The 27913-nt window shown below is 42.3% G+C and overlaps 1 protein-coding gene and 1 non-coding gene across 3 annotated transcripts in view; both read right to left on the bottom strand.

Annotated features, from left to right (window-relative positions):
* Window positions 1-24990, bottom strand: part of SYN1 (synapsin I) — a 44593-nt gene extending 19603 nt beyond the window's left edge. The window contains exons 1-5 of one of the 2 annotated variants that reach the window (XM_090264841.1): window positions 24462-24990; window positions 16223-16280; window positions 16031-16122; window positions 13649-13805; window positions 13386-13475 (exon numbers count right to left, since the gene is read on the bottom strand). In XM_090264841.1, the coding sequence (XP_090120967.1) occupies window positions 13386-13475; window positions 13649-13805; window positions 16031-16122; window positions 16223-16280; window positions 24462-24838 (774 nt within the window). In that variant the 5' untranslated portion in view covers window positions 24839-24990. The remainder of the gene's footprint in view (window positions 1-13385; window positions 13476-13648; window positions 13806-16030; window positions 16123-16222; window positions 16281-24461) is intronic. The other variant, XM_090264840.1, reaches the window with a different exon arrangement.
* Window positions 11796-11988, bottom strand: LOC149991477 (U2 spliceosomal RNA). The gene has a single exon (XR_016508763.1). It is a non-coding gene; the product is annotated as a U2 spliceosomal RNA (small nuclear RNA).
* Window positions 24991-27913: the final 2923 nt, after the last annotated feature.

Genomic DNA, 27913 nt, shown 5'->3' with positions numbered 1-27913 from the left:
TAACTCAGACACGGGTAAGTCTGGGCAGACCTCGGAGAGGCCTACAACAGAGGGGCTCACAGTGATGTTCCAGGAGGGCAGATAAAACCCACTGAAGCAGTACAGCCTGGTGGGGAGGTGCTTTGAAAACCCTTTTTTTTCCCCCAGGACTCTTGGGTATGGAGAAAAATCTTGAATACCTGAACTCCAGAGGACCTACTGACATATTTCTCCCACCCCTAGTCCTTGGGGCTTAATTCCTGGGGCTCATCTCCTAACTGAAACCATGAGGCATTACGAGTTGAAATCACCAGGGTACTCTACATATCCCTTCCCCATACCTGTCTCCCCATCAAAATATAAGCCCTTGACCTTGTTCTTGCTGAGGGAATGAGGTGGGTCTCTGAGATTCAAAGGCTACTGATGTGATATGATACGCAGACCCCAGACCCTCACCCCATAAACATTCCTTAGTTTCAGTGTCCCTCTCCCTTTCCCCCTCTCACAGACAATCAAGGTTCCTAAAGGGGTTCTGAACTTCTGGTTCATGAAGTACCCAAATATAAAGAACAATGTAACCCTGGCCGGGTGGCTCAGTTGGTTGGAGCATCATCCCATATACCAAAAAATTGTGGGTTCGATCCCCAGTCAGGGCACATATCTAAGGTTGCAGGTTTGATCCCCGGTTGGCACACGTATGCAAGGCAACCAGCAGATCCATGTTTCTCTCTCACTTTGATGTCTCTCTCTCTTTCTCTTCCTCTCTCTCTAAAACCAATTTAAAAAACATATACTTGGGTGATGATTTTTAAAAAGTTTCTTGTTTTTTAAAAAAGTACAACGTGGTTATGTCTACATGCCCACCAAAACAGCTGTGATGACATTATGAGGAGAGGTTCCCATTTAGGAATTTCTCACCACAGGTCAGCCAGCCTGTTCTTACCTTGCATGAACTCCTCATCCTCAGGCCTCCTTCTGTCCCAGCCCCAGAATAAAGTGTCTCCTTTCTCGAGCATTATCCCACAAAGTGCCGCCCACCCCAGGATACTGTGCTTCCCAATTTCAGTCAACAACAGCTCATTCTGTCCCTAATCCACAGTGTCCTAATCTTTCATACTGACCACTTGGGGGAGATCACAGTCTGTCCTAGCCAAAGAACATCTAGTCACATTTAACTATCAGGGCATGGCATCTCTCCCCTCTAGGCTCTTTGAAGGATAGGAAGCTGCACTTCAGGGAATGAATGGTGTATCTTTAGAAATGGCTCAGGGAGGAGCACATTGAAGAGGCTTCTAAATATCTAAAGGAAAGGATATTTCTGGGTCTTGAGTGTGCCCCTCAGGTAATCTTGCAGCCACAGTGCCAGCTCTTCCTTGTTCTTTCTGCTCTCTGCTCGTTTGCCAGTCCCTACTCCCACTCCTTGTCCCCTGCTCCTTTGCCTTGCTCCCTATTCCCTGCCTCCTGCGCTTTCTCCTAGTTCTATATCACTCTCTCCTCCTGCTCCCCCATCCTTGTTGTCTTCTTTCCTCCCTGCTCCCCACTCCTCCCTGTTTCACCATTTGCTGTTTCCTTCCACTGTTCCCTGGCCCCTCTGCCCTTCCTTAGTCCATGCTGCCCTTCTCTTCTAAGAGCAGAAAACTATGAGAAGCTTGTGGAGAGCAGTGCTCTGCTCAAACACTTCCAGGTGCTTCCCTGGCACCCTCGCAAAGCCACATACCTGAATCTAACTTTGCAGTATCCATGGAGGGATATCTGCTTGGCTGAGTACTAGTGAGAAGAACATGAAGCCATGAACTTCGCTATATTCCCTAGTGACCCAATATCTGCTACTGAATCTTCAGGTACAATAGCCTCCTCCCCTGGACCCTGACTTCTACTTAGTCAGTGAGCTGGAGACTCTCTACCTTCCTCAAACTCCTAAACCTCCCTAAGTCTACTAACTTTCCCCAATTTCCCCCTCAAGCATCCCAAAGACCACCAACTTCTAATGTGCTGAGGAGTCTATCTGGTCATGTTCTGTTTCTTGATCTGGGTGCAGGCAACAGGAGTATGTTCACTTTCTGAAAACTCAATGAGCTGCAAGCTTATGATATGTCTCTTTTTCTGGACTTATTATATCTCAATGAAAATGGCCCCTCAAAAGTAAGCTTCCCACCCTATAAAATCTCTCTCTTGCTCCTCCTTCCTTCAATTCCTCACTCACTCCTGTCCTCTCTCTTTCACACAATCTTGGCATCCCTGACCCAATTCTGACCCCAAAGCACCCTCTCTTTCCTCATTGCACAGGACCATGAATCTTAGGAACAGAGAAGGAACTGGATCCAGGAGGACCCTGGCATTGGACTCTACCTGTTACATTGTTGAACCCTCTTTAAATATTTGCTGAGCCATAAATCATCTGGACTGCAGGCAGCAAGGGAGGTGAAGTCCCTATTCCAATAGCACCCTCTACCCCTAGGGCAGCAGTTCTCAACTTGTGGGTCACGACCCCTTTGGGGGTTGAATGACCCTTTCACAGGGGTCGCCTAAGACCACTGGAAAACACATGTATAATTACATATTGTTTTTGTGATTAATCACTATGCTTTAGTTATGGTTGGGGGTCACCATAACATGAGGAACTGTATTAAAGGGTCGCGGCATTAGGAAGGTTGAGAACCACTGCCCTAGGGGGAGGGGTCAAAGATGAAGTAGGGGTGGCAAGCTGGTTTTCAGGAAGTCTAATGCCTCTGCCATCACCTGCCACCATTACCCACCATTAACTCTGTCTTCCTCCTGGCCTCTGAAGTTCTGTTCTTTCTGTTACTGACAAAAATAGCCTCTATACAGCTACAGAACATCCAGCAGCTGCAACTGCCCCACTAGACATCAGGAATTAATGAGAAAATATAGTTATTAAGATAGTACTGAATTGGTACACGTATAGAGAAAGTGACCAGTGGATTAGAACAGAGTCTAGAACCTGCCCCACATATATATGAGATTTCAGTATATGACAGAGGGGGCATAGCAAATCAGTGGGGGGAAAAGGTTGCCTACAAGGAAAAAGATGAAGCTGGATCCCTACTTACCTCACACTGTATATGAAAGTCAATTCCAATGAACATATGCAATAAAGATATTTGTTAAGAGTGCTACTTGTTTGCTGTGTTGAAAACAGTATTAAGTAAGTGAATGGATGTAATGGCCATTCTGTAATGCATGTAGGAAAATGTTAAAGAACACAGATAACAAAGATGTTTGTAAGAGTACTAAAAAAAAAGAAAATCATTTTCAGATGGATGAAGAATTTAAATGTTAAAAACAAAGCTGGCCACTTTTATCAACTACTAAATTTCTATATGCAAATGGATCTATATCTGGACTTTTAATTTTTCTTCCTTTAGTCTGTCAGTCTGTCTATTCCTGTGTCAGCAACATATTGTTTAAATTAGAAAGCTTCAACCCTAGCTGGTATGGCTCAGTGGATTGAGCACCAGCCTGTGAACCAAAGGGTCACTGGTTCGATTCCCAGTCGGGGCACATGCCTGAGTTGTGGGCCAGGTCCCCAGCTGGGGTTCCACAAGAGGCAACCACACATTGACATTTCTCTCTCTCTCTTTATCCCTCCCTTCCCTTCTCTCTATAAATAAAATATTTAAAATATATTTTTTAAAAGCTTGGAGACATTGATTCTATGTGTTTAAAGAAATATCTGTCCAATCATTAGCTGACCACTAAACTAATGGAGCAGAGAGTTCAGGGGCCATATATGACAAAGAATACACTCTACATAATCAGTTCAGGAACATCACTAATAAAACAAAGAACAACAAAAACAAACCCTAGGGATGGAGGAAAATCTCATTTCCAGAGCTGCCACATTATATTATTTAGAATGTTAAGTTTTCAACAAAAATTTATGAGACGTGAAAAGAAGCAATAAAATATGCTCCAAACAACACAGAAAAATAAAGCAGTCAATAGACACTGGGCTTCCCTGAGGAAGCCCAGATGTTGGAATTAATAGACAGACTATAAATCAACTATTTAGAATATTTTCAAATAACTAAAAAAATCCTGTCTAAAAAACTGAAGTATAAGAATGGTGTTTTAACAAATAGAGACTATCAATAAAGAGATAGAAATTGTAAATAATAGAATTTTGGAATTGAAAAATACAGTAACTGAGATGAAAAATGAGGGGCTCAACAGTAGAGTTGAGTTGGTAGAGGAAAGAATCAATGAATTTGGAGATAGGACAACTGAGATTATCCAATCTGAGGAACAGAAAGAAAAAAAGAAACAAACTAAACAGAGCCTCAGTGGCCTGTGGAATACCATAAAACATATCAATACACACATATTGGGAGTCCCGAAAGGTGAGAGGAGAGAAAAAGTGCAATAAAGAATCTTGGATGGAATAAATGACTGAAAATCTCCTAAATTTTATAAATTTATAAATCTAATACATCTAAGAAGCTCTCTGAACTTCAAGTTGGATAAACTCATAGAGATCTACATCTACATGCATCATAAAGAAACTTATAGCCCTGGCTGCTGTGGTTCAGTGGATTGAGCGTCGGCCTGCGAGCCAAGTGTCGCTGGTTCGATTCCCAGTCAGGGCACATTGCTAGGTTGCATGTCAGGCCCCCAGTTGGGGGCGCGAGTGAGAGGCAACCACACAGTGATGTTCCTCTCCCTCTCCTTCTCCTTTCCCCTCTCTCTAAAAATAAATAAACAAATTAATTAATTTTAAAATTAAAAAAAATAAAAAAGAAACTTATAGCCCTGGCTGGTGTGGCCCAGTGGATTGAGTGCTGGCCTGTGAAACAAAAGGTCACTGGTTCGATGCCCAGTCAGGGCACATGCCCGGGTTGCAGGCCAGTTCCCCATTTGGGGGGTGTTCAAGAGGCAACCACACATTGATATTTCCCTCCCTCTCTTTCTTCCTCCCTTCCTCTCTCTCTAAAAATAAAAATAAATAAAAAAGAAACTTATAAAGGCCAAAGACAAAGAGCGAAGTGATTCATCACAGTCAAGGATCCCTCAGTAAGAACAAAAACCTTAGAGGCCAGAAGGCAGTGGAACATATTCAAAGCACTGAAAGAAAAAGACTGTCAACTAAGAATTCTATATCTTTCAAAACTATACCTGAAAAATGAAGGAGAGGGATTGAGAAGCATAGACTGGTAGTTACAAATAGTCATGGGAATGTAAAGTCGTCGTCGTCGTCGGCAGCCGTCCGTCTCGAGAGACGATGGTGTAGCTTCTTCAGAGTCTATCTGCACCGCCAAGAATGGCTGTGCAGTCCGACTCGGGAGTGACATGGTATCTGTCTCCTCCCGTGTTGAATCGACATCTTGCGATGACGCTGAAGCTACAGAGCCTGGGCAGGGTAATATGGAGGGTCTGCTGTTGCCCATGCAGCAGACCCCCCCTCTCTTCGCAGCTGAAGGGTCCAAGGGAAAGACGGAGTCGATACAGCTTGGGTTCAGGTGCGCCGCAGGAGTTGCCGGTGTTGACTACAACGTCAAACCGCCTTAGGGACTCCGGCTCCGGATTTTCTGTCGGGGTTTACTCCCTTAGCCTTTCCCCTGAAGAGGTATGCCGCAAGGCAGCGGAGGTTTTTTGGAGTCAGAGTTTTCCTTCTCTGATGTACCCTGACTGGAAGATCGAACCAGCGACACTTAGCTCGCAGGCCGACGCTCAATCCACTGAGCTAAACCAGCCAGGGCAATGGGAATGTAAAGTACAGCACAGGAAATATAGTCAGTAATATTGTATAACTGACTATATTGTATGTATGGTGCCAGTTGGGTGCTGAAAATATCAGGGGAAACACTTTGTAGGGTATATAATTGTCTAACCACTATGCTGTACACCTGAAACTAATCCAAAATAATATTAAATGTAAACTATAATTGAAAAAAGTTAATGTAAAAAATAAGGAGAAATTAAGACATTCACAGATAAACAAAAACTGAGATAATTCATCACCAGCACATGTCTACAAGAAATACTAAGAGTTCTTCAGGCTGAAATGAAATGACACTAGATTGTAACTCTCAAATTCACACGAAGAAATAAAAAGCACCTGTAATATATAGGTAAATATAACAAACAGTATGAATGCATTTTTGTTTGTAATAATTATTTCCTCTATCTAATTTAAAAGCCTACTGCATCAAGCAATAATTATAAGTCTATATACATGGATATATGTTGTGTAAAGATGTAATTTGTATGACAATAATAGCACAAAGGAGGGGTGAGGAAATACAGCTATAAAAAGGAAGTTCTGAAATACAATTAAAATTAAATTAGTATTAATTCAAATGAGAGTGGTATAAATTAGAATTTTAACTGTAATCCCCAGGGAAACTATTAAGGAAATAATTTTTTTTTAATGTGGAAAATATCTACTCAGCCCCAAAGTATATATTAATGGAGGAATACCAAAAAAGACATAAGAAATATAGAAAGCAAATAGCAAAATTACGAACATAAATTCTACCTTATCACTAATTACATTAAATGTAAAGCAATTAAATACTCCAATGAAAAGGCTGAAATAGGCAGAATAGATGAAAAATATGACCCCATTATATGCTGTCTACAAGAGATACATTTTAGATTCAAAAACACAAAGAAGTTGAAGGTAAGTGGTTGGAAAAATATTTACCATACAAATAGTAACCAAAAGAGAGCTGGAATAATTATTAACATCAGATATAATAGACTTTAAAGAGAAATTGTTACCAAAGATAAAGAAGGCCATATTATACTGATAAAAGAGTTAATCTCTCAAAAAACAAAAACAAAAACAAAAAAAACAATGATAAACACATATCCTCCTAACAACAAAGCTTTGAAATACATTAAACAAAAACAGGCAGGGCCCTGGCTGGGTAGCTCAGGTAACAGTGTTGTCTTTATATACCAAGGTTGTGGGTTCAATCCCAGTCATGGAACATATAAGAATCAACCACTGAATGCATAAATAAGTGGAACAACAAATTGTTGTCTCTTCCTCCCTCTCTCTCTTCCCTTCTTTTCTATCTAAAATCAAGCAGTCAACAAAAATTAAATAACAAGTAGAACTGAAGGGAGAAATAAAAAACTCAGCGATAATGGTTGGAGACTTCAATATCTCACTTTAGATAAGGGATAAAATAACCAGAGAGATCAATAAGGAAAGAGAAAACTTGAACAACACTATAAAGCAACTACACATAACAGACATCTGTAGCACACTCCACCTTACAACAGCAGAATACACAGTTTTCTCAAGTGCACATGGAACAATCTCCAGGACCAAGTATATGTTAAGCCACAAAACAAATCTTAATAAGTGTAAAAAGACCGAAATCATACAAGTTTTCTCTGACCACAATTGAATAAAATTAGAAACCAATAACAGAAGAAATTTTTGAAAATTCACAAATATGTGGAAAGTAAACAACATGCTCCTAAGTAATCAAATGGGTCAAAGAAGAAATCACTAGGGAAATTAGAAGATACTTTGAAATGAGTGAAAAAGAAAACCCAACATACTAAGATTTAAAGGATAAAGCTAAAGTGGTGCCAATAGGGAAATTCATAGTTGTAAATGTGAATATTTAAAAAGAAGAGAGACATGAACAGATGTTGGAGGGGAGGGAATTTGTGGAGCTGGGTGAAAAAAGGGGAAGGGAACAAGTTTAATAAAATCCCCTAGACAGAAAACATATGAACAGCATGGTGATTACCAGAGGAAAAGAGGGGAGGGGGAAATAGAAGAAGGTATTTGGGGGATAAATGGTGACAGAAGGAGACTTGACTTGTTGTGGTGAACACACAATACAATGTACAGATGCCATATTATAGAATTGTACGATATAATTTTATTAACCAATGTCACTTCAATACATCAATAAAAAATACTATGAAGAAAAAAATAAATATTAAATCAGTAATATAATCTTCCATCTTAAGAAATTAGAAAAATAAGAGCAAATTAAGCCCAGAGCAAGCAGGAGAAAAGAAGTATAAAGATTAGCGTGGAGCCCTGACTGTGTGGCTCAGTGGATTGAGCATCGCCCCGCAAACTAAAAGGTCGCCAGTTGGATTTCCAGTCAGGCCACATGCCTGGGTTGCAGGTCAGGTTCCTGTTTGGGGGTGTGCAAGAGGCAACCGATCAATGATTCTCTCGCACATTGATGTTTCTCTACCTCTTTTCTCCCTCCCTTCTCTTTTCTCTTAAAATAAATAAATAAATAAAACCTTAAAAAAATTAGTATGGCCCCGGCTGGTGTGGCTCAGTGGATTGAGTGCCAGTCTGCGAACCAATGGGTTGCTGGTGTGATCCCCAATCAGGGCACATGCCTGGGTTGTAGGCCAGGTCCCCAGTTGGGGGCACATGAGAGTCAACCACACATTGATGTTTTTCTCTCTCTCTTTATCCCTCTCTTCCTCTCTCTCTAAAAATAAATAAATAAAATCTAAAAAAACAAAACAAAACATTAGTGTGGAAATAAATGAAAGAAGAGAATAGGAAAACAATAGAGAAAATCAATGAAACCAAAAAGTTGGCTATTTGAAAAAACCAACAAAGTTGGCAAACCTTTAGACTAGAAAGAAAGAAAGAAAGAAAGAAAGAAAGAAAGAAAGAAAAAGAAAAGAAAAGAAAACTCATTATTAAAATCACAAATGAAAGGGGGGACATAACTACTAACCTTACAGAAATAAAAAGGCTTATAAAACAGTACTACAAACAACTACATGCCAACAAATTAGAAAATCTAGATGGACAAATTCCTAGAAAGACACAAACTATTAAGATTTACTCAAGAAGAAATAGACAATCTGAATAGTCTTATAATAAGTGAAGAGATTGAATTAGTAATAATAGTATTAAAAATGCTTTCTACAAAGAAAGGCCCAGGACCACATTGGTGAATTATAAAAACACTTAAGGAGCATTAAAACCAGTCTTTCACAAATTCTTCCTAAAAGCAGAAGAAAAGGGAATACTGTTCCTCTCATTCTATGAAGCTACTAATACCTTTATACCAAAACCAGACAAAGACAGCATAAGAAAACTACAGATTATAGAAACCATAATTCTCAACAAAATACTAAAAAGATCATGTATCAGGACTTCCTGTTAAGATGGAGGTGTAGGTAAACATGCTTCACCTCTGTGCACAACTACAGCAAAAATTACAACTGGACTACAAAATAAATATCAACCAGATTCATAAGAAAATTGAGCTGTATGGAGGTCCAACAACCAAGGATTTAAAGAAGCCACATTCATCCAGATGGGTAGGAGGAGCAGGGATGCAGAGTGGTGCAGAGAGATGGCAGAACAGGTGGTCCTACATTCACATGTGGTGGATAAAAATTGGGAGGGATACCTTGGGAGTGATTGATCCCAGCCCCAGACCAGACCACCGAGCCCAAGGTTCCAGGGCCAGGAATACAGGTCCCCATAACTTCTGGCTGTAAAAACCAGTGAGGGTTGGGGTGGTGGAAGAAACTGCGGGGTTCTCAAGAGACTCCTTTTCAAGTGCCCACAATGGACATAGGACTCATACAGACCTACCCCCTCTGGTATTCAGCACCAGGGCAACAGCTGGAAGGACACAAGTGGCATCTGGGGAGAAGGGGAAAAAGTGAAGTGACTGGCAACACAGTGAATGCTGGGAGACAGCCTCCTCCCAAGCAATCTCCAGAGGCCAGACAGCAGCATTGTCCCCTCTCTGAACCCTCCCCTGCACAGAGCCACAAAGAAGTAAGATGGGTTGGCCTGCCCACGTGATTACCTAAGGTTCCCCCACGCACTCTTTTCAGGTGCCTTTTCCACAACAGCCCATGCTACTAAGACAGGGAGTCAAAGCAGCTCTACATAATACACAGAAACAAACACAGGGAGGCTGCCAAATTGAGGAGACAAAGAAATATGGTCCAAATGGAAAAACAGAACAAAACTCCAGGAAAATGACTAAACAAAATGGAAATAAGCAACCTATCAGATGCAGAGTTCAAAACACTGGTTTATCAGGATTCTCAAAGAAATCATTGGGTACTGCAACAGCAGAAAAAGACCTAGGCATAAATGAAATAAAGAAAAATCTACATGCAACCAATAGTAGTGGGGATGAAGCCAATAATCCAATCAATGATTTGGAACATGAGGAAGAAAAAAGCATTCAATCAGAACAGTAAGAAGAAAAAAAGACTTCAAAAAAATGAGGATAGCCCTGGCTGGTGTGGCTCAGTGGTTTGAGCACTGGCCTGTGAAGCAAAGGGCTGCTGGTTCGATTCCCAGTCAGGGCACATGCCTGGGTTGCAGGCCAGGTCCCTGGTTGGGGGCACGCAAGAGGTAACCACACACTGATGTTTCTCTCCCTCTCTTTATCTCTCCCTTCCCCTCTCTCTAAAAATAAATAAATAAAATCTTTAAAAAAAAATGAGGATAGAGTAAGAAGACTCTGGGACATCTTTAAATATACCAACATCCGAATCATAGGGGTGCCAGAAGGAGAAGAGGAAGAGCAAGAAATTGAAAAATTACTTGAAAAAAATAATTTAAAAAAATTCCCTAATTTGGTGAAGGAAATAGACATACACATCCAGGAAGCACAGAGAGTCCCAATTAATTTGGACCCAAAGAAGACCACATCAAGACACATCATAATTAAAATGCCAAAGGTTAAAGATAGAGAATCTTAAAAGCAGCAAGAGAAAAGAAGAGTTACCTACAAAGGAGTTCCCATAAGACTGTCAGCTGATTTTCAAAAGATACTTTGCAGGCTATAAGGGACTGCCAAGAAGTATTCAAAGCGATGAAAAGCAAGGACCTACAGCCAAGATTACTCGATTCAGCAAAGGTATCATTTAGAATGGAAGAGCAGATGGAGTGCTTCCCAGACAAGGTAAAACTAAAGGAGTTCATCAGCACTAAACCATTATTTTATGAAATGTTAAAGGGAACTATAAAAGAAAAAGATCAAAACTATGAATATTAAAATGGCAACAAATTCACAACTATCAACAACTGAATCTAAAAAGAAACTAAGCAAACAAGCAGAACAGGAACAGAATCATAGATATGGAGATCATTTGGAGAGTTATCAGCTGGGAGAGAAAAGGGGGAGAATGGGGGGAAAAGTGGAGGGATTAAGAAGTACAAATTGGTAGGTACAAAATAGACAGGGGAATGTTAAGAACAGTATAGTAAATGGAATAGCCAAAGAACTTATATGCATGACCCATGGACATGAACTAAGGGAGCAGATTGCTGAAGGGAATGGGGGTACCAGGCAGAGAGGGGCAAAGGGGGAAAATTGGGACTACTGTAATAGCATAATCAGTAAAATATATATTTTTAAAAAGATCATGTATCAGATCAAGTGGGATTTGGCCCAGGAATGTGTGGCTCAACTTGCTTGAAAATCAATTAATGCAAATATCAAATTTATAGAATGAAGGACAAAATGCACATGATCATATCAATAAACACAAAAAAAAGCATTTAACAAAGTTCAATGTCCTTTCATGATAAAAGCATTCAACAAACTAGAAATAAAAGGCAACCTTGTCAACACTGAGGTAGCAGTTAATACATGACAGATGCACTGTCCTAATCACTTTCACTCTTTAAATAATTTAATTCTCACACCAACTCTATGATGCAGGAACCACATTTTGCAGATGAACTAACTGAGGCACAAAGCATTTAAATGATGTTTCATGTGTTAGGAAGCTAATAAATCATGGAGCTAGGTTTTCCATACAGAAAATCTAGCTACAGAATCCATGTTCTTTTTTTTTTTCTTTTTTTGTCCCCAAGGGGGTGCACCATTCCCAGAGGTACTGCAATACTGGGTCGATGAGCAGCATGGACAAAGTGAGATCCTTGGCCATCTCCCTTCTCCAAAAAATCCATTTAACATGCTGCCTTTGGATAGAGGACATAGCAGATGTTAAACTGATAAGAACATATTTCTACTCTTGATCTTAGCCAAACGGCCGAGAAATAGAGTCTACATTCTTATTCGCAGTCACCTATACTCTCTTAAAGAATTTGTTTATAACAAATTGAGTTTCCTTAGTACTAATGATTTGATCTTTATCTGTAAGTAAACTTGTAACACTGTGAATTTATATCAGTGACCATAATTTGTAATACTGATAAGAATTTTTAATAATAGTACCAATATTATTTAACCAAATTGATAATGTTGGGAAATTCTGGTATTTAATTGTAATTTAATTCATAAAACTAGTGATGATTATTTATATAAGCAAACATAATTTGTAATATTGTTAAATTTTTTAAAAATTAGTTTTAAAGTTTGACAGCATTAGTAACGGTTATTCAATTTTCATTTGTAACTAAAATTTGATTCATAACTGTGGTAGTCATAATTTATATTAGTAATCATAACTTTAATATGAGTAATTACTTATTAACAATTAGAATGTTGACCATGTTAATTATTTCTATTAGAAACTATAATTTAATCAAAAACATAGTTACTCATAATGTATATTACTAATCTTAGTTTGTAACACTGACAATAATCTGTAACAATTTTACAATGTCTTACTAATAGTTTGTTTTAGTAATTATAACTTAATTCACAACATAGTACTAATTGCTTACTTTGATAATTTGTAACACTGGTAATAAATTATAATGTTAGTTATAATATTTGATATTGGTAATGATAATATAGTTTCTATCATTAAGTATAATATAATTCAAAACAGGGACTTATAATTTATATTAAGAGCATAATTTATAATATTGAGAATTGTAATAATAGTTATAATCTTTGATTATAGTAGTTATAATTATTCAATTTCTATTTGGAGCTATAATTTAATTCGTAACATTAGTATTCATAATTTATATCAGTAACAAAAATTTGCATTATTGGTGATAAATTGTAATATTAGTGATTATACTTTATGATAACAATAACCAACAATTCAGTTGCTACTTGTAAGCAATTTAGTTTATAATATTGCTACTGATAATTTTTACTGCCAATCCTAATTTGGACCCTAATTTGAAACATTGGTAACATTTCTATCAAGAGGAATATTTGATAATGTTAGTAACAATGACTTAATTTCTATTGTAATATAATCAGATTCATATATTAGTTTTGTTAATTTACATTAGAAATCAATATTTAGTACTCATGAGAGTAGATACTTATATGTAACAGGATCACTTATTTAAATCACACTTTTATTCACGTAAGTAAATTCATGGTATCGATAAACACTTCCCAAAGCAACTTTACTCTTCATAAGCATATGCCACCTGTACTCTGATAGGGTACCGTTGGTAACACACCCATTGGTAATACTGTTGCAGTAGGCATGACTCTTTTTGCTCCTGCCCACTCTATTTTCCCCAGACTCACCATCTCTTTGTGATTGGGGTAGAAGGTCTGATCGATTAGAGGGAATTCCTCTGTCCCCAGTTTCTTGTGCAGTCGAACCATCTGGGCAAACTATGAGACCCAAGAGAGACAGGTCAGCAAGTCCTTCACCAGGAGGGAGTCCCCAAGATGGGAGTTCAAGCTTTCAAACTTCCTCATCTTCCCAAAATCACAGTGATTGTGAGCTCTCTCACATGCATGCATGAGACACTCCCGCTGCCAATAACACCGTTCTTGTCACTTACCACCCACGGCTTGTCACAGAAGTTGTAGACAGAATGCAAAGAATTAACGCTGGGAATTCCAGCATACTGCAGCCCAATGACCAAACTGCGGTAGTCTCCATTCCGAGCCATGCTGAAGGCATGTTGACGAATCAGCACAAAGTCCGGCTTCAGAGACCTGGGGTGCAGGGGGTGGAGTGCTAAGGATCCCCCCACAGAAGCTTCCCACCACCCTTAAAACAAAGAGCAAGATTCCATATCTCCACAGCACCTAGAAATTGTAAAGTGGTTTCTCACCTCAGCACACAAGCACAGGTGTTCCCTCCCCCACAAGCACTCTTTCTAACCTTTCCCCATCTGGTGACCTCCTTAAGCTTTTCCTACTTGCTCCTCTCCTAACCAAGGTCAGCTTCCAGCTTACCTATTCAGCTCTGACAATTCCCTAGTCACAACTCTCAGACTACTAGCTGTCCTTAAAGGATGCTACCCAGAATTAATTCCAACCTCAGGGCCTTTACACAGGCTGTTTCCTCTGCCTAAAACATTTTCCCCCTAGATCCCTGAATGTAGCTCTCCTTCACCACCTTCAGGTCTTTCCTCAAATGTCTCTTACACTAATGATCTACCTTATCCAAATTGCAGATTCCTCCACCAGTCAACAATCTGTTTGCTATATATTTTTTCTTAGCACTTCTACATTTTATAATTTATTTGCTTATTGTGTGTATCCCACAGTAGAATGTAAGCTTCATGAGGGCAGAGGGATTTTCGTTGAAGGTAAAATGTGGAGCAGCACCTGGTATACAGGAGATGCTCAGGAAATATTTGTTGAATTAATAACTGAAAAGTTTGGTTTATGGTCTGCTGGGATCCTTGACTCTTCTTCAGAAAAGAATATATCTCCCACATTCTGTGACTAAGTTTTTTTTTAATGAAATATATTTGACAGATAACATTGTGTAAGTTTAAGGTGTATGATTGATATGATGATTTGATACATTTATTTATTGTAATATGATTGCCATTGTATCATTAGTTAGCATGTCCATTATGTCACAAAATTATTTAGTTTTGGGGGCAGAATAGTTGAGATCTAGTCTCTTAGCATGTTTGATGATTATGATACAACATTGTTGCCTATATTCACTATGCTATACATTAGATTTCCAGGTCATATTTATCTACCAGTTGCAAGTTTGTACACTTAAACAACATCTCTCCTATTCTTTCAGCTCCAAGCCCCTGGTAATCACCATTTTACTCTCTGTTTTTATGAGTTTGGCTTTTTTAAATTCCACATATAAGTGATATCATACAGTACTTGTCTTTTTCTGTCTGATTTATCTCACTTAGCATAATGTCCTCAAGGTCCAACCATGTTGTCACAAATGGCAAGATTTCCTTCTCTCTCATGGCTGAATAATATTCGTGTGTGTGTGTGTGTGTGTTTATACATATATTCTGTCCGGAAAAAGTCCAACCATTGTTAATATACTGAGAATGGTTTGCACGACATCAATGTAACCTGGCAGCCAAGGAGAGTGAACGGGAATGCACATGCGTGAATAATGATGACTTTACTGTGCTAGTCAGTGGGGGTGGTAGACACCATTGAGTGAGCATGTGTATACTGTGTGGCTGTCGCATTCAAAATGACTGAGCGAGTGGAGCAATGAATCTGCACCAAATGCTGTGTTAAGCTTGAACATTCCTCTGCAAAAACTATTTGGATGACTCAGAAGGCCGCATCTATGGGCAACTGGTAATTGGCAGCCTCATCACAACAACGCGCCCGCTCATGCATCACTTTTTTTGTTGAAACACCAAATCACCCAGGTGACTCAGCTCCCCTACAGCCCAGATGTGGCACTCTGTGACTTCTGGCTTTTCCGAAAATTAAAATCACCTATGAAAGGGATTAGGTTTCAGACCATCGATTCAGGAAAATAGGACGGGGCAGCTGATGGTGATTGCGAGAACTGTGTGACATCCCGAGGTGCCTACTTTGAAGGGGACTGAGGTGTCATGTCCTATGTACAATGTTCCTTGTATCTTGTATCTTCTTCAATAAACGTCTCTATTTTCATATTACATGCCTGGATACCTTCTGGACAGACCATACACACACACACACACACACACACACACACACGTATATGTGTGTATACGTATATGTATATACATATACACACATGTATATATACATATACACACACATATATATATGTATATATATCACATCTTCTTTATTTGTCCATCGATGGACACTTAGGTTGCTAGCTATTGTTATGGGCCTAAGTTCTTACTCATAGAAAGATGTGTGCAGAGGTGCAGAGTCTTCCTCAGATCTAAGGGAGTCCTTATGCCTCTCCCATAACACCAAGTTACCCTTTTAATACTCACCGCACAACCTTCACCCCATTCCGAAGAACTTCCATGTCCACAGAGAATCCACCATTGGCATGAGCCACAAGGTTGAGATCCGAGAATTCAGCCTAGAAAGGAAAAAAATCAGCAATTCACTCATATCACAAAAATGACCACTCAGTCTGCAATCTGGACAGTTGATCCCCAGGTCCACTTGCTCCAACTAACCTGTTCTACTTTAATGTCAATTTCTCCATGGATCTTTTTCCCTTTGAAGTATTTTGCCCTGTAGAGAAAAAGCAGAGAACATCCATTAATGCTCAGCTCTCAGAAAGACAAAACCCAGGCCAGTCCTTTGACCCTTTTGCCCATAAAGTGATTTATGATCGTTAAAATACTTTGAGAACTCAGTGTTTTGTGAACAGTAAGGAAACAATAAAGTAATCCTCATGGAGGTGTACAAATGTCAAATAATATTGCAAACTTTAAAATAATTCCTTAAACCCCAGAAAGCAGGTATTTCCTAGAGTATCGTCTGTCACACTGCTACTATAAATGTTTTTGGAAAGCTCTGAAAAATGAGGAGTGGGACAACTGTAACAGCATAATCAACAAAATATACTTTAAAATGTATCTAAGGACGAGTGGAAACCATAGGAGGGAAGAGTTAGGAGTAGCAGTAAGCACATCATAAACTGCTGTCCCTGTCCCTAGGTCCATCCCCATCTGGGCTAGGTATCCAGTGGCGTCTTCCTCCAGACCTAGGATTTCCTACCTGACAAACTTCTCCGGAGACAGAAGCTTATCCCCAGCTTTCTCATAAAAGGGGGATGAGGGGAGAAGCCACTCTTGAGGTCACCTATATGCACACAATCAAGGTCTGACACATACACATAGCACAAACAGGCCTGTGTGAGTTGACTGATATATTCCAAAGACCTCAAATACAGTTATTTTCTTCTCTCTCTTCCTCTCCCTCTCTCTCTCTCTCTCTCTCTCTCTCACACACACACACACACACACTCCATTACTGACACTGAACCCTTACAAGTGTTGGAAGAGAATCTTCTTAAGACCTGTGCATTTTTTATTTATAAAATGATGGTAAGTACAGACTATATCACTATTTTTCAAACTTTTTGGACCATAGATGTAGTTGGTACTCTGGTCAGGTCTTCTCTTCACGGCCAATGCACACTGAATATTAGCTGTTCACAGTTCACCGCTGTGTCCCACTGGGAATTGTTTTATGTCACAGGAAACTGCCTTAGCCAAGGTTAGACCTACTTTGGGCAGCCCATGACTTACTTATACCTGCCTGGTCTGAGTGAGTACAAAGGCCAGCCTCTTTGCCTCAATAAAGGCTGACTCTAAAGGACCATCCCAGCTCCAGAGCTCCCCCTACAGTTAGCTTAGGCCTCTGATGCAACCACTGGACCAGTTTCTCCCTCTGTCCAATCCTGCCCTCCTTACAGGTGTTGATCCCAAAGGAACTCCCAAATAAGCCTCCTATATGCAAATTTCTGCTTCCAAAACTATTTCCAGAGAACTCAACCTAAAACAGTGGGTCAGAGAAGTCAAACTACAAAGACTAATGCCATTCTGAAGCTGAGTCATCCAGCAGCTAGCAGGCAACGAGGAACAGGGGTGGAGTACAGATAGCTCGTGACATGCTGTGTTGACTCAAAGTGCTCTGAAGCAGGTTGGGGCTGTGATACAAGCAGCCCTGACACTCAGGTCATATGATTCAGCAGATCCTATGATGCTGGAGGTGTGAAAAGATGCAGTATGCAGCTTAAGAGAAGCTTGAGTGGGAGGCCCATGGGGTTCTGGAATAAGGCCATGCCATCTGCAACAGAGAATTACATGCCTTTTGAGAAACAAATCTTGGTGTAGCACTGGGCCCCAACAGAGACAGAATGTTTGACCATGGGGTACCAAGTAACCACACATCCAGAAGTGTCCATTACAAGCTAGGTCCTGCTAGGCATGCCAGTTAATAAACTCAGACAGGTCCTGCAGCCAGGATTGACCCCAAGTAGGAACAACCAAGGTGCCTGAGCAGGTAGCTCAGATGTCCATGTCATCCACACTGTTGCACTAGTGGCTCCTTCGGTTCACTAATGGCCTTACAACCAGCGGATAAAGGGGGAAAAAAGCCTAAGCTTGCTTCATAAATGGACTGCCTTGGTATGTGGGTGGAAGCCAAAAATGGACAGTGGCTACACTATAGCCCTACTCAGAGAGGCCTTGAAAACAGTGGCAGAGCTTCCAATGGGCAAAGCTTTGAGCTGTACATCTGGCCACCTATTTTGTGGGGAAAGAGAAGTGGCCCATGATTAGAATATGTATTCACTGATGGGCAGTGGCAAATGGCTTGGCTGATTTGTCAGAGATGTTGAAAGGGAAATATTGGAAGATTAGAACAAGGAGGTCTAGAGCACAAAAATGTGGGTGGACATATAGGAGTGGAAATGAAGTAGAATGAGGAGCAAAGATCTTTGTATTGTATGTTAACACCCACCAGACATCATCCACCATGAAAGTGGCACTAAGCAACCAGGTAGACAGGATGAGTCAGCCAGATGTCAGCCAGGCCCTTGATTCAGTCACCCCAGAGTTGGCAGACAGGCACATGTATGAAGTGGCAAGAGTAACAGAGATAGAGGCTATAGGTAGGGGCTGACAGAATTATTGCAGAATGTTCAACCTGCCAGCAACAGATACCAATATTGAGTCCCTGACATGGACCATTTCTCAAGAAGACCAACCAGCTACTTTGTGGCCTCTTCCACCATGGAAAGAGTAATAATTAATTTTGACTGGAATATTCTATGTATGGGTTTGCCTTTCTTGACTGCAGGACCTTAGTCAGCATCACTGTCCAAGGGCTTATACAGTGTTTGTTCCACCAGTATGGGCGCCCACATAACATTGCATCAAACAGCAAAAGAAGTGCAAAAGTAGGACCATGACCATGGAATCAACAGATGACCTTATATACCACACCACCCAGAAGTTTCTGGCCTGAAAGAGCTATGGAACTTCTTGTATCCACAGCTAAGATCGCAACCTAGAGGTAATACCATGCCAGAATGGAGCACCATCCTCCAAAACCCAGTACTGTATACACTCTAAATCAATGACCATCATTTGTGCTGTTTCTTTTTTTAATTTTTATTTATTGATTTGAGAAAGAGAGAGAGAAACATCGATTCTGCTTACTTATGCATTCATTGGTTGATTCTCGTATGATTCTTGTATGTGCCCTGACCAGGGGTTGAACCCACAACCTTGGTGTATCACAATGATGCTCTAACCAATTGAGCTACCAGGCCAGGGCTGTGCTGTTTCTAATATGTAAAATACATGGGTCTGGGAACCCAGAAGTGAAAGTAGGAGTGGCCCAGCTTACCATCAATCCCAGTGCTTCACTTTTGGAATGTACGCTTCCTGCTTCCTCAGAGCTCTACAGGGTTAGAGGTCCTGGTTCTCCAAGGTGGGGGGGCACTGCTAGCATGGGACACAGTGAGAATCCCATTACATTCTGAGCTTTGAGTGCTACCTGGACACTTCAGGGTTTGCATGTCAATGGACATGAAGAAGATTCACTGTGTAGGTAGGCATACATGACCCTGATCATGAGGAGGAGGCAGGGCTGCTGTTACACAGTGTGGGGGCAAGGAGGTACCCAGGTGTTCTGCCTGGGCATCTGTTGGTACTCCTTGTTCAACTTTGATGACAAATGGACAAGTACACTAGCCACAGCATGAGGACAGAATAGGGACCAAGGGCTAAGGGATCTCTCAAGAATGAGGGAATGGATCAGGCACCAGGTAAGCCACTGAGACCAAGAGAGGTGCTAGCTGAGGGTGAGGGGAATCTAGAATGTATAGAAGACAATGCATATCATTTATTTATGCCATATTTATTAACTGTGGCAGTGGAAGCTGCAGTTCATCCCACTAACCATGTTCTTTCGAGTTTCCACCAGAAGACAAGGCCAATTACAATCCTGGAAATGTTGTTCCCAGATGGGATGAACTTACTCTAAGAAGCAAGTGAATCTGAGCAGGAAAAGGTGTGGACTGAGATCCTCACCCCCCTCCTGTCAGGCCTTTACATCTATCCCCCAACTTCTGGGAACAGCTGTTGCTGAAGTTTCACAGTGCTGTCCCACCCTGGGAACTGCCCTCTATACCACAAACTTGCCTTCCCCAAGATTGGTTCTCCTCCCAGGGGGAAGCCTGCGGTCAATAACTGATGCAGGAATTCAGAAGCGTGGCTCCCCCAACTCCATTGGGATAACCCTGGAGGGTCCTACCAGCTCCAGAGCTCCCCAGAGGATTGGCTGAGGCCTCTGTTGTGGCTGCATCATAGCTCAACCTTTCCTTCTGCCAACTCCTGCTTCTCCCACTCCTCCCCCACAACAGGTGTTGTTCCCCAGAGCTCTGACCAAGACATCTGCATGCAAATCTCAGTCTCAAGGTCTGCTTCCAGGGAAGTCCCAGAGAAAAAGCCACGATAAGAAATATAGTTTATATAACCCACTACATATATGTTTACACAATAATCCATCACATATATGTAATATATATTATATAAGACACATATTATATGTTATAAAGCAAATATAATATGGGCTGTCTTATATAATAGGCAACATGATATATGGTATATTACATATTATGTGTAGCTGTATCTACAATGTATAGAATTTAAATATACATATATTAGGATGAAAGTATCAGTAAATAATTATCTTTGTCATGTGTGATAGAGTCTGAGATTTCCTATTTTATTTTATTTCATTTCATGAAGAAAAGCACACAAATATATAATATACACTATTAAACCATTATATAACAAGTGGATTATATAGTATATGCCATTATTGATTATATTTCTTACTGGAGTAAGAGTTTTCCTAAATAATAATTCCACTTACTAGTGCAATATACTCTATTATTTTCTATTTTCATTTATTCTACTTCATGAAGCAAATGAAATGCTGGTCACAAGCCAACAGGTGGCCCACAGTTTGGAAAATATTGGACTAAATTATGTCTAAAAAGGAAAGATGAATCTCAACTCGGAGCTTGCAACCTTAAATCAGGGAGGACACAATACCCAAAAAGGAATGAGAGTGGTGAAGTTTGGTGGAAAGGTGTCGGATTATACTTAGGTGTATAATCCATTAGAGTCTGCACAAATCCTCCTTCATTCCAGGCTGAGATCCCTAAAACTTGCATAGTTCTGAATGTCTACAAGTTGGTGATGCAAAGGTCTCTGTTCCCCACATTGAGCCTGGTGTACAAGGCATTTATCCATTATACTCCACCTGTGGTAGGTACTAAATAAATATTTGCTAGATTGACTGGAAGAAGATTGAAGCATAGAACCAGAGGCATGGAAACAAGGAACAGACTGACAGTGACCAGAGGGGGGGGGAGAAATAAGGGGGACTAGCCAAGGAACACGTATAAATGACCCATGGATGGACATGGACAAGAGGGTGGGATTGACTGTGGGAGTAGGGCATTGGCAAGGCAGGGGAGAGCAACAAGGGGAAAATTGGGACAACTGTAATGGAACAACAATAAAAATAAATAATTTTTTAAAAGGCTGGAGCAGCTGCTGGGATAAAGGGGGAGCTGTTTCTGGGATGCCAAAGGGGAAAAGAACAATCTTTCACTGAATTCAGCAGGTTCTCAAGAAATGCTTGCTGGACAAATTAGAAGAAAAATGGAAAACACTGGAGTTGCAATTATGGAAAGGGGAAGGGTGTTGTCAATATTCAGTAGGTAATTAATAAACTTTTCTGGAATGAAGGAAAAAGCAGCAAAGCACTTGCTTGGAGGGTCAGAGTGGGGAAGGAAAATCTAAAAGAGGGCAGTTACCAATATTCAGAAGGGGCCTTTTGAAGGTTTGTTGACGTCAATGGAGCAAATTTAGCCAGGAAGATGGCATCTGTGTGAGTGGGTGTTGGTGAAGGAATTGTAGCATGTGTGCAACAAATGCTTTATGGATTGTTGGAGAAAAGACTAGAAGGGCCTGCTGCAGGGATGGGAATGTGGTTGTTTGAACAGAATACAATAAAAGATTAATACATGCTTTTGGATTATTTGGGGAAAGGGGCAGTTGGGAAGATGGCTGTAAGTGGGGGAGGAAACCTGGCCAGAATATAGCAGGTGCACATTAAGAGCTTTCAGAATTGGGTAGTATGGAGGGCAGGATGAAGATTGTTGAAGGGGGAATTAGGGCTACAAGAGGGGGAGGAGAAGAGGCAATGAATAGAGGGTTCTTAGTAGGATACAATAAGTGCTCATTAAAGAACTGTGGCGTTAAATGGAGGAAAAGATATAGAGAATCCAGCTTGTGGTTAAGATTAGAGGGAAGAAGAACTGAAGGAGGGGTTGTCCTAGTATATAGTAGTGCTTAATAAATGCCTCCCACAGTCTGACACATGAAAAGTATGCAATTAATACCTACAGAAAAAATAAATGGCTCTGAATAGAAAGGCTGCTGGGTTAGGGTTCCTGGGGTGGGGCATGGTTATCTGCCCAGTAAAGAAATGGTACTCAATATATTTAGGCTGAAGTAGACCCCTGGGGAGGGAGCTCTTGAGACAGGTGCAGAACTTCCAGACTTGGAATAGCTTTTACATAGTAGGTGCTCAATAAATGTTTAGTGGCTTAAAATAGAAGGAAAGTCCTTTGGGGTGTAGACTTAAGAATGGGAGAGGGAATCCTAAAGACACCAAAGGGGGTAAGCCTTATAAATTGGGCTCTAGACTTATCAAAGGAAGGACCCTGGAGAGAGGCTTTATGATTGATGCACATTCTCCTGGGGTAGTGAAGGTATGTTCACTGGCACCACTAAAAGAAAAGGACTTTGGGGATGAGGTGTGAACATAGAGCACACAGAAGTCACTCCATACATGCTCACAGGAGGCACTGGAGAAAAAAGCCTTTGGGGGAACGTGATTAGAATTGGCCACCTAGCAGACAGGAGATAAATGCACACTGAATACATTCAGAGAAAATATATTTGGGGAGAGAGAGCTAGGGATGAGCATACAAACAACTGGAGAAAAATCTTTTGGGGAAGGGGATTGAAGATGCAGAAATTTGACCTATGCAAGCTTGATCCTCCAGCCATGGAGAGGAAAGACTTGTGGAGAAGGCGCTGAATCAGGTGCACAGCAGGTGCTCCACAAATACTCCAAGGAGTGATTCAAAAGATAAGGTCTTTGGAAAGAGGGATTGAAATGGTGCACACAGTGCTGAATATCTGGTTACTGTATTAATCTCCAATTAATAGGGAGAGGGTTTAGTTTGGATCATGCAGAAGGTGTTCAATATATAAGACTGAAGCCACTCAAGGAAAGGCATTGGGGAAAGGGTTTGGGGATGGGGTAAACAGTAGATACTCAATAAATGCTTGCTGAATACACTGGAGGAAAGAGTCTTTAGAGAAAGCTCACAGAGTAGGTGGTGGGTAAGTGCTAGGTGGGTCTACCAAAGGAAGAGTCTTTGAAGGAGTAACTTGAGAACAGGGGATAAAGGAGGCACTCAATAAATGCCTTCTAGATCCATTGTAGGAAAAGGATTTGGGGGAGAGAGTCTGAAGATCAGTCATGCAGAGAAGGTTCAGAAATGTTCACGGGACTTATTTGAGGAAAATTATACATTTGAGAAAGGGGTTTGGGGATGGGACATATGTCAAACATTTAATAAATGCTTTCTATATTTTTTGGAGAAATAGGTCCTTGGAGAGAGGGCCTGGGGTTGGGACACCCAGACAGCATTGAGTGAAGGCTCACAGGACCCGTTAAAGGCAACATCTTTGGTGAGAAGCTGGGGTGGGATACACAGCAGGCACTCAATCAATGTTCACTGAATAGTTCAAATGGTCTTTGAGGAGAGGACTGGGATGGGGCACATAGCTCACTCTGGATATATACTCATAAGATCTATTAGAGAGAAGGCCTTAGGGCAAGGGTTGAGGGGGACAAAACACATGTCAAGCTCTCAAGGTATGTCCCCAAAATTCATGGGAAGCCAAAGGCCTTGGGGAAGGGCTCCCACTGAGACACACTGCAGGTACTTGATAAATGCTCACGAGATACATTAAAGGACAAGGCCTTTGGTGAGAAGGTTGGGCAAGGAAGGCGACAGGCACATTAGGCCCTCAAATGCTCACAGGATACATGGTAGTCAAGGCTTTTGGGAAGGAGGTACACAGTAGGAGCCCGATAACTGCTCCTTGTATGGATCGAGGAAGACTTGGTGGTGGTGGGGTTAAAGACAGGGCACACAGAGAGCGCCCGGCATAATAATTTAAAGGAAAAGGGTTTGGGTGAAGGAGTCAGGTTCTGGACACACAAGTGGTGCTGGATAGTTGCTCATCACGGAACCATCTGGGGACCCAGGCCCGTGGGGAGATGTCCGCGACAGTGGCTTACCAGTCGGTGTGGGGCTCGTCGATGACCAGCAGCACCCTGGCGGCGGCGCCCCCACGGCCTGTGCCCCCAGAGCCGCCGCCCACCTGCTCGCTGAAGGTGGCGGCTGCGGCCGCAGTGGTCTGCTTGACCGCGTTGGACAGCGACGAGAAGAAGCCACCGCCCCCTGAGGACCCAGGGCTAGGGGCGGCCGGAGAGGCCACGGGGGCAGCCGAGGAGACCCTCTCGTTAGTGGTAGTCGCGGGGCCGGGCGTGGCTCCAGGGCTAGGGGCAGCAGGTGGCGGCGGGGGCGGCTGCGGGCGCTGCAGGTCTGTCATGTACCCATTTGGCAGATTGGCCATGAAGTTGCTGTCCGACAGGCGGCGCCGCAGGTAGTTCATGGCTGCGGAGCCGGGCAGGGGGTCTTAGGAGCTGTCTGATCAGGAGTCGCCCGGGCAGACTGCGCGGGGTCCAGGAGCACAGCTGCGCTCTAGTGCACGACGCTACTCTTCCGCTGCCCGCTGCAGACTGAGGCAGCGCTGAGTCGCCACCGCCGCAGCGCGGATGGTCGCGCCCGTGCCCCCCTATCTAGCACCCCGCGTGGTGCAGTCCGGCTGGGCCAGCGGCGGCGCGGACGCGACCAAGGCTACCGGGAAGGGGAGTTTGAGGAGGAATGGCGAGTGACGTCAGCGCGCCTTCAGTGCTGGGGCGGCGATGGCGCGCGCTGGCAGGCGGGGGCGAAGGCGCTGTCCGCGGTGCTGAAGGGGGCCGTGCGCACGCGCCACGCCGCATCCTGTTCCCTTCCCCCTCCGATTGGGGATGCGCAATTTGGGGAGTGGGGGCGGGGTGGGTGCTTGTCCCGAGGGTCGGAGTAGGTGGTCACGCAAGCCCCCCACCCCGTCTCATTCTGCTCTTCACATCCAGTCGCACCCACACACAAGACCCTCCGCAGATACTCGGTTTCCAGTGTTGATATTCACCACAGAAGGCGTGTGGGGGTGGGAATGGAGGCACATCCGGAGACACAAAAGTAGAGAACGCCCTCACGGCTAGGGGTGGGGGTCACACGCAGTACCCTCGCAAGGAGATCAGTTTCCCACGTACATACAGGCTCAGTTAGGCAGAGAGGTGCGGGGCAGACAGCATTAGGCGGAGATGGGGACTTGAGCGAGGTACACATCCTTGCCCTGGGCGGGGAGTAGGCGCTGGAGGCACATAAGGAGTAACATACACGTGGAAATACATGTAGACACAAAAAAAAAAGTAAGGAAACACACGAAGGCATGTACAGAGAACACACACCAACCTAGGTATTTAAACACACACACAAAGCCAGGGTAACACACAAGGGCATGTGTGCATGTATGTATGCACGCATATACACTTACACATGCAGAGGCACCACACCAACACACAGAGAACCAGGGAAACTCACACGAGTATGCACGTTCAGACAAAACACATATCCAAAGACAATGATGGACAGACCTAGATCAGCCACACAGCCATATTCCCTTAACTCTAGCCCTGAAGTAACTACAGCTATCTCCCTCTACGCACACACCAGGACTGTACGCCCCCAAATCATTTGCCCTGGGCACAAAATCCACAATAACCACCAAGTATCATCAGTGCCCATGGCTGTCTCCCTCTGCAGCACAAAACTTTCCACAGAGGCAGACCCATCTTAAGGTATGCACAGAGTAGGAGCCAAGTGTTTGCCACATTAGCGAATGACCTTTATAGTCTAGATAGTGGGGGGCTGTGAAAGCCATTGTCAACTCCTATTAAGATCCTGACTACAATGACAGCACAAGTCCATTTAAAAATACCCAATGTTTAGCTGAGCTGTTTACATGTATTGTTTCATCCAGCCCCCACAACAATCCTATGGGGTGGTTAATATCATTTCCATTTTACAGATGAAGAGACCAAAGAATTCCAATTCATTCCTAACAGGTCATATTCACTATGTGATCCCTACATTTTAAAAATTATTTTAAGAATGTGCCAGAAAGAGGTGCCAGTATGCCTGAAACAAATTGATCAAGAGGGCTTGTGGCAGAAGGGGTCAGAGAGGTTAGCAGGGACCAGATGCTCAGGGTTTTGTGGGCCTTAGTGAATGATGACGGTGGACCAAGTGGGGTAGAAAATATGGCAAGAAGTAGGCAGAGTTGGAGTCTCTTCTGCCTGCAGGATTCTCAAATGAATCATCCACTTATTCATGTGTCCATTCTTTATTCATTAAGTCATTGGCCTATTTAAACAATGTAGTAATTAACGGTGGGTCTGGAGTCCAGAGTGCTTGCCTTCAAACTAAAAATGATCACTTGGCTCACCTCCAAGGGTCGGGGGTGGGGGAGAGAACCTCCATTTTTGTATGTGCTGTGTCTTCCATCAAGAATGTCCTCCCTCCCCCCTCCCAACGATCATCTTTGACCAATGTCTTCAGGAAGTCCCCTATCCCAGCTCTCAGATTCCATCTTCTCTTCCCCTAGGCTCTCAGTCCTCAAGTCAAATACCCACAAACCGTCCTTTACTTTCTCCCGCACCCCCAAGCCAGCTTCAGTCTCACCTCCAGGCCTTTGCTTTGGCCATTCCTTCCCCCTCTCTCCTGGATGCCTTCTCTGGCATTTCATATCCCAGTTTTCCCCACACTGGGGTACTCTCCAAGAATCAGGTATTTCCCAATATTTCAAAGTATGTGTTCCCGTTATTTGCTCAATAACTGAAGCAAGCAAGTTGTGCTGGACCTATGGTGCCCTCTCTGGGGGACAGGAGCAGTTGCAGATCTAGACGTTTCTGGATCCTTAGGAATTTGTTGCTAGACTGCTTCTTCTTAGGGGTCCTATTTCCAGGTTCCTAATACTTATGGACCTCGGCATCATTTCCTTTATCCAGGTGGTTCAATTTCTAAAAATTAATTATGTGTAGATTGTTTTGCAGAAGAATGAGGATTCCCCCCAGGAGCGTTTCAACTCCTTGAGGCAGAGGTAAGTCTCCTCTGCGTTGTCTCCGTTTTCTCCAGTAGGAATTTAAAAGAAGGGGCTCCACGAATGCTTTTCTTCATTGTCTGTACATATGTTAATAACTGACACAAACATATCCATGTTGCCTTAATGTGCATGTCTGCACATACATAGCCCTATAACTCATGTTGTTATGGTGCACACATGGTTGTAACTTCACACTCACTGCACATACACTCAATATACATCCTTAATTTTTGTACAGGCCCATAGCACCTTATACTGCACACAAACTTCCATTTTCTTGTAAACACATACCTCTCTCATACTCTGTATTAGCAACTAGAACCCCTCACTTCGGTTTATTCCTCCCAAGATGACCAAATATTTATCAACTTTGTCCTCATCTCAACCCATCAACTGGCCCATTTTACACAAGGGGATATCCATCCAGAAAACTGAGTGCCCTGATAGACTTTGGGTGTCACAAATCTTCTATCCAAACCC

Source organism: Furipterus horrens, unplaced genomic scaffold, assembly GCF_987537825.1.
Source record: "Furipterus horrens unplaced genomic scaffold, mFurHor1.1.pri manual_scaffold_17, whole genome shotgun sequence".
NCBI lineage: Eukaryota > Metazoa > Chordata > Mammalia > Chiroptera > Furipteridae > Furipterus > Furipterus horrens.
Note: the sequence above shows the minus strand (reverse complement) of the source record. Positions and strands in the feature narration are given on the sequence as shown.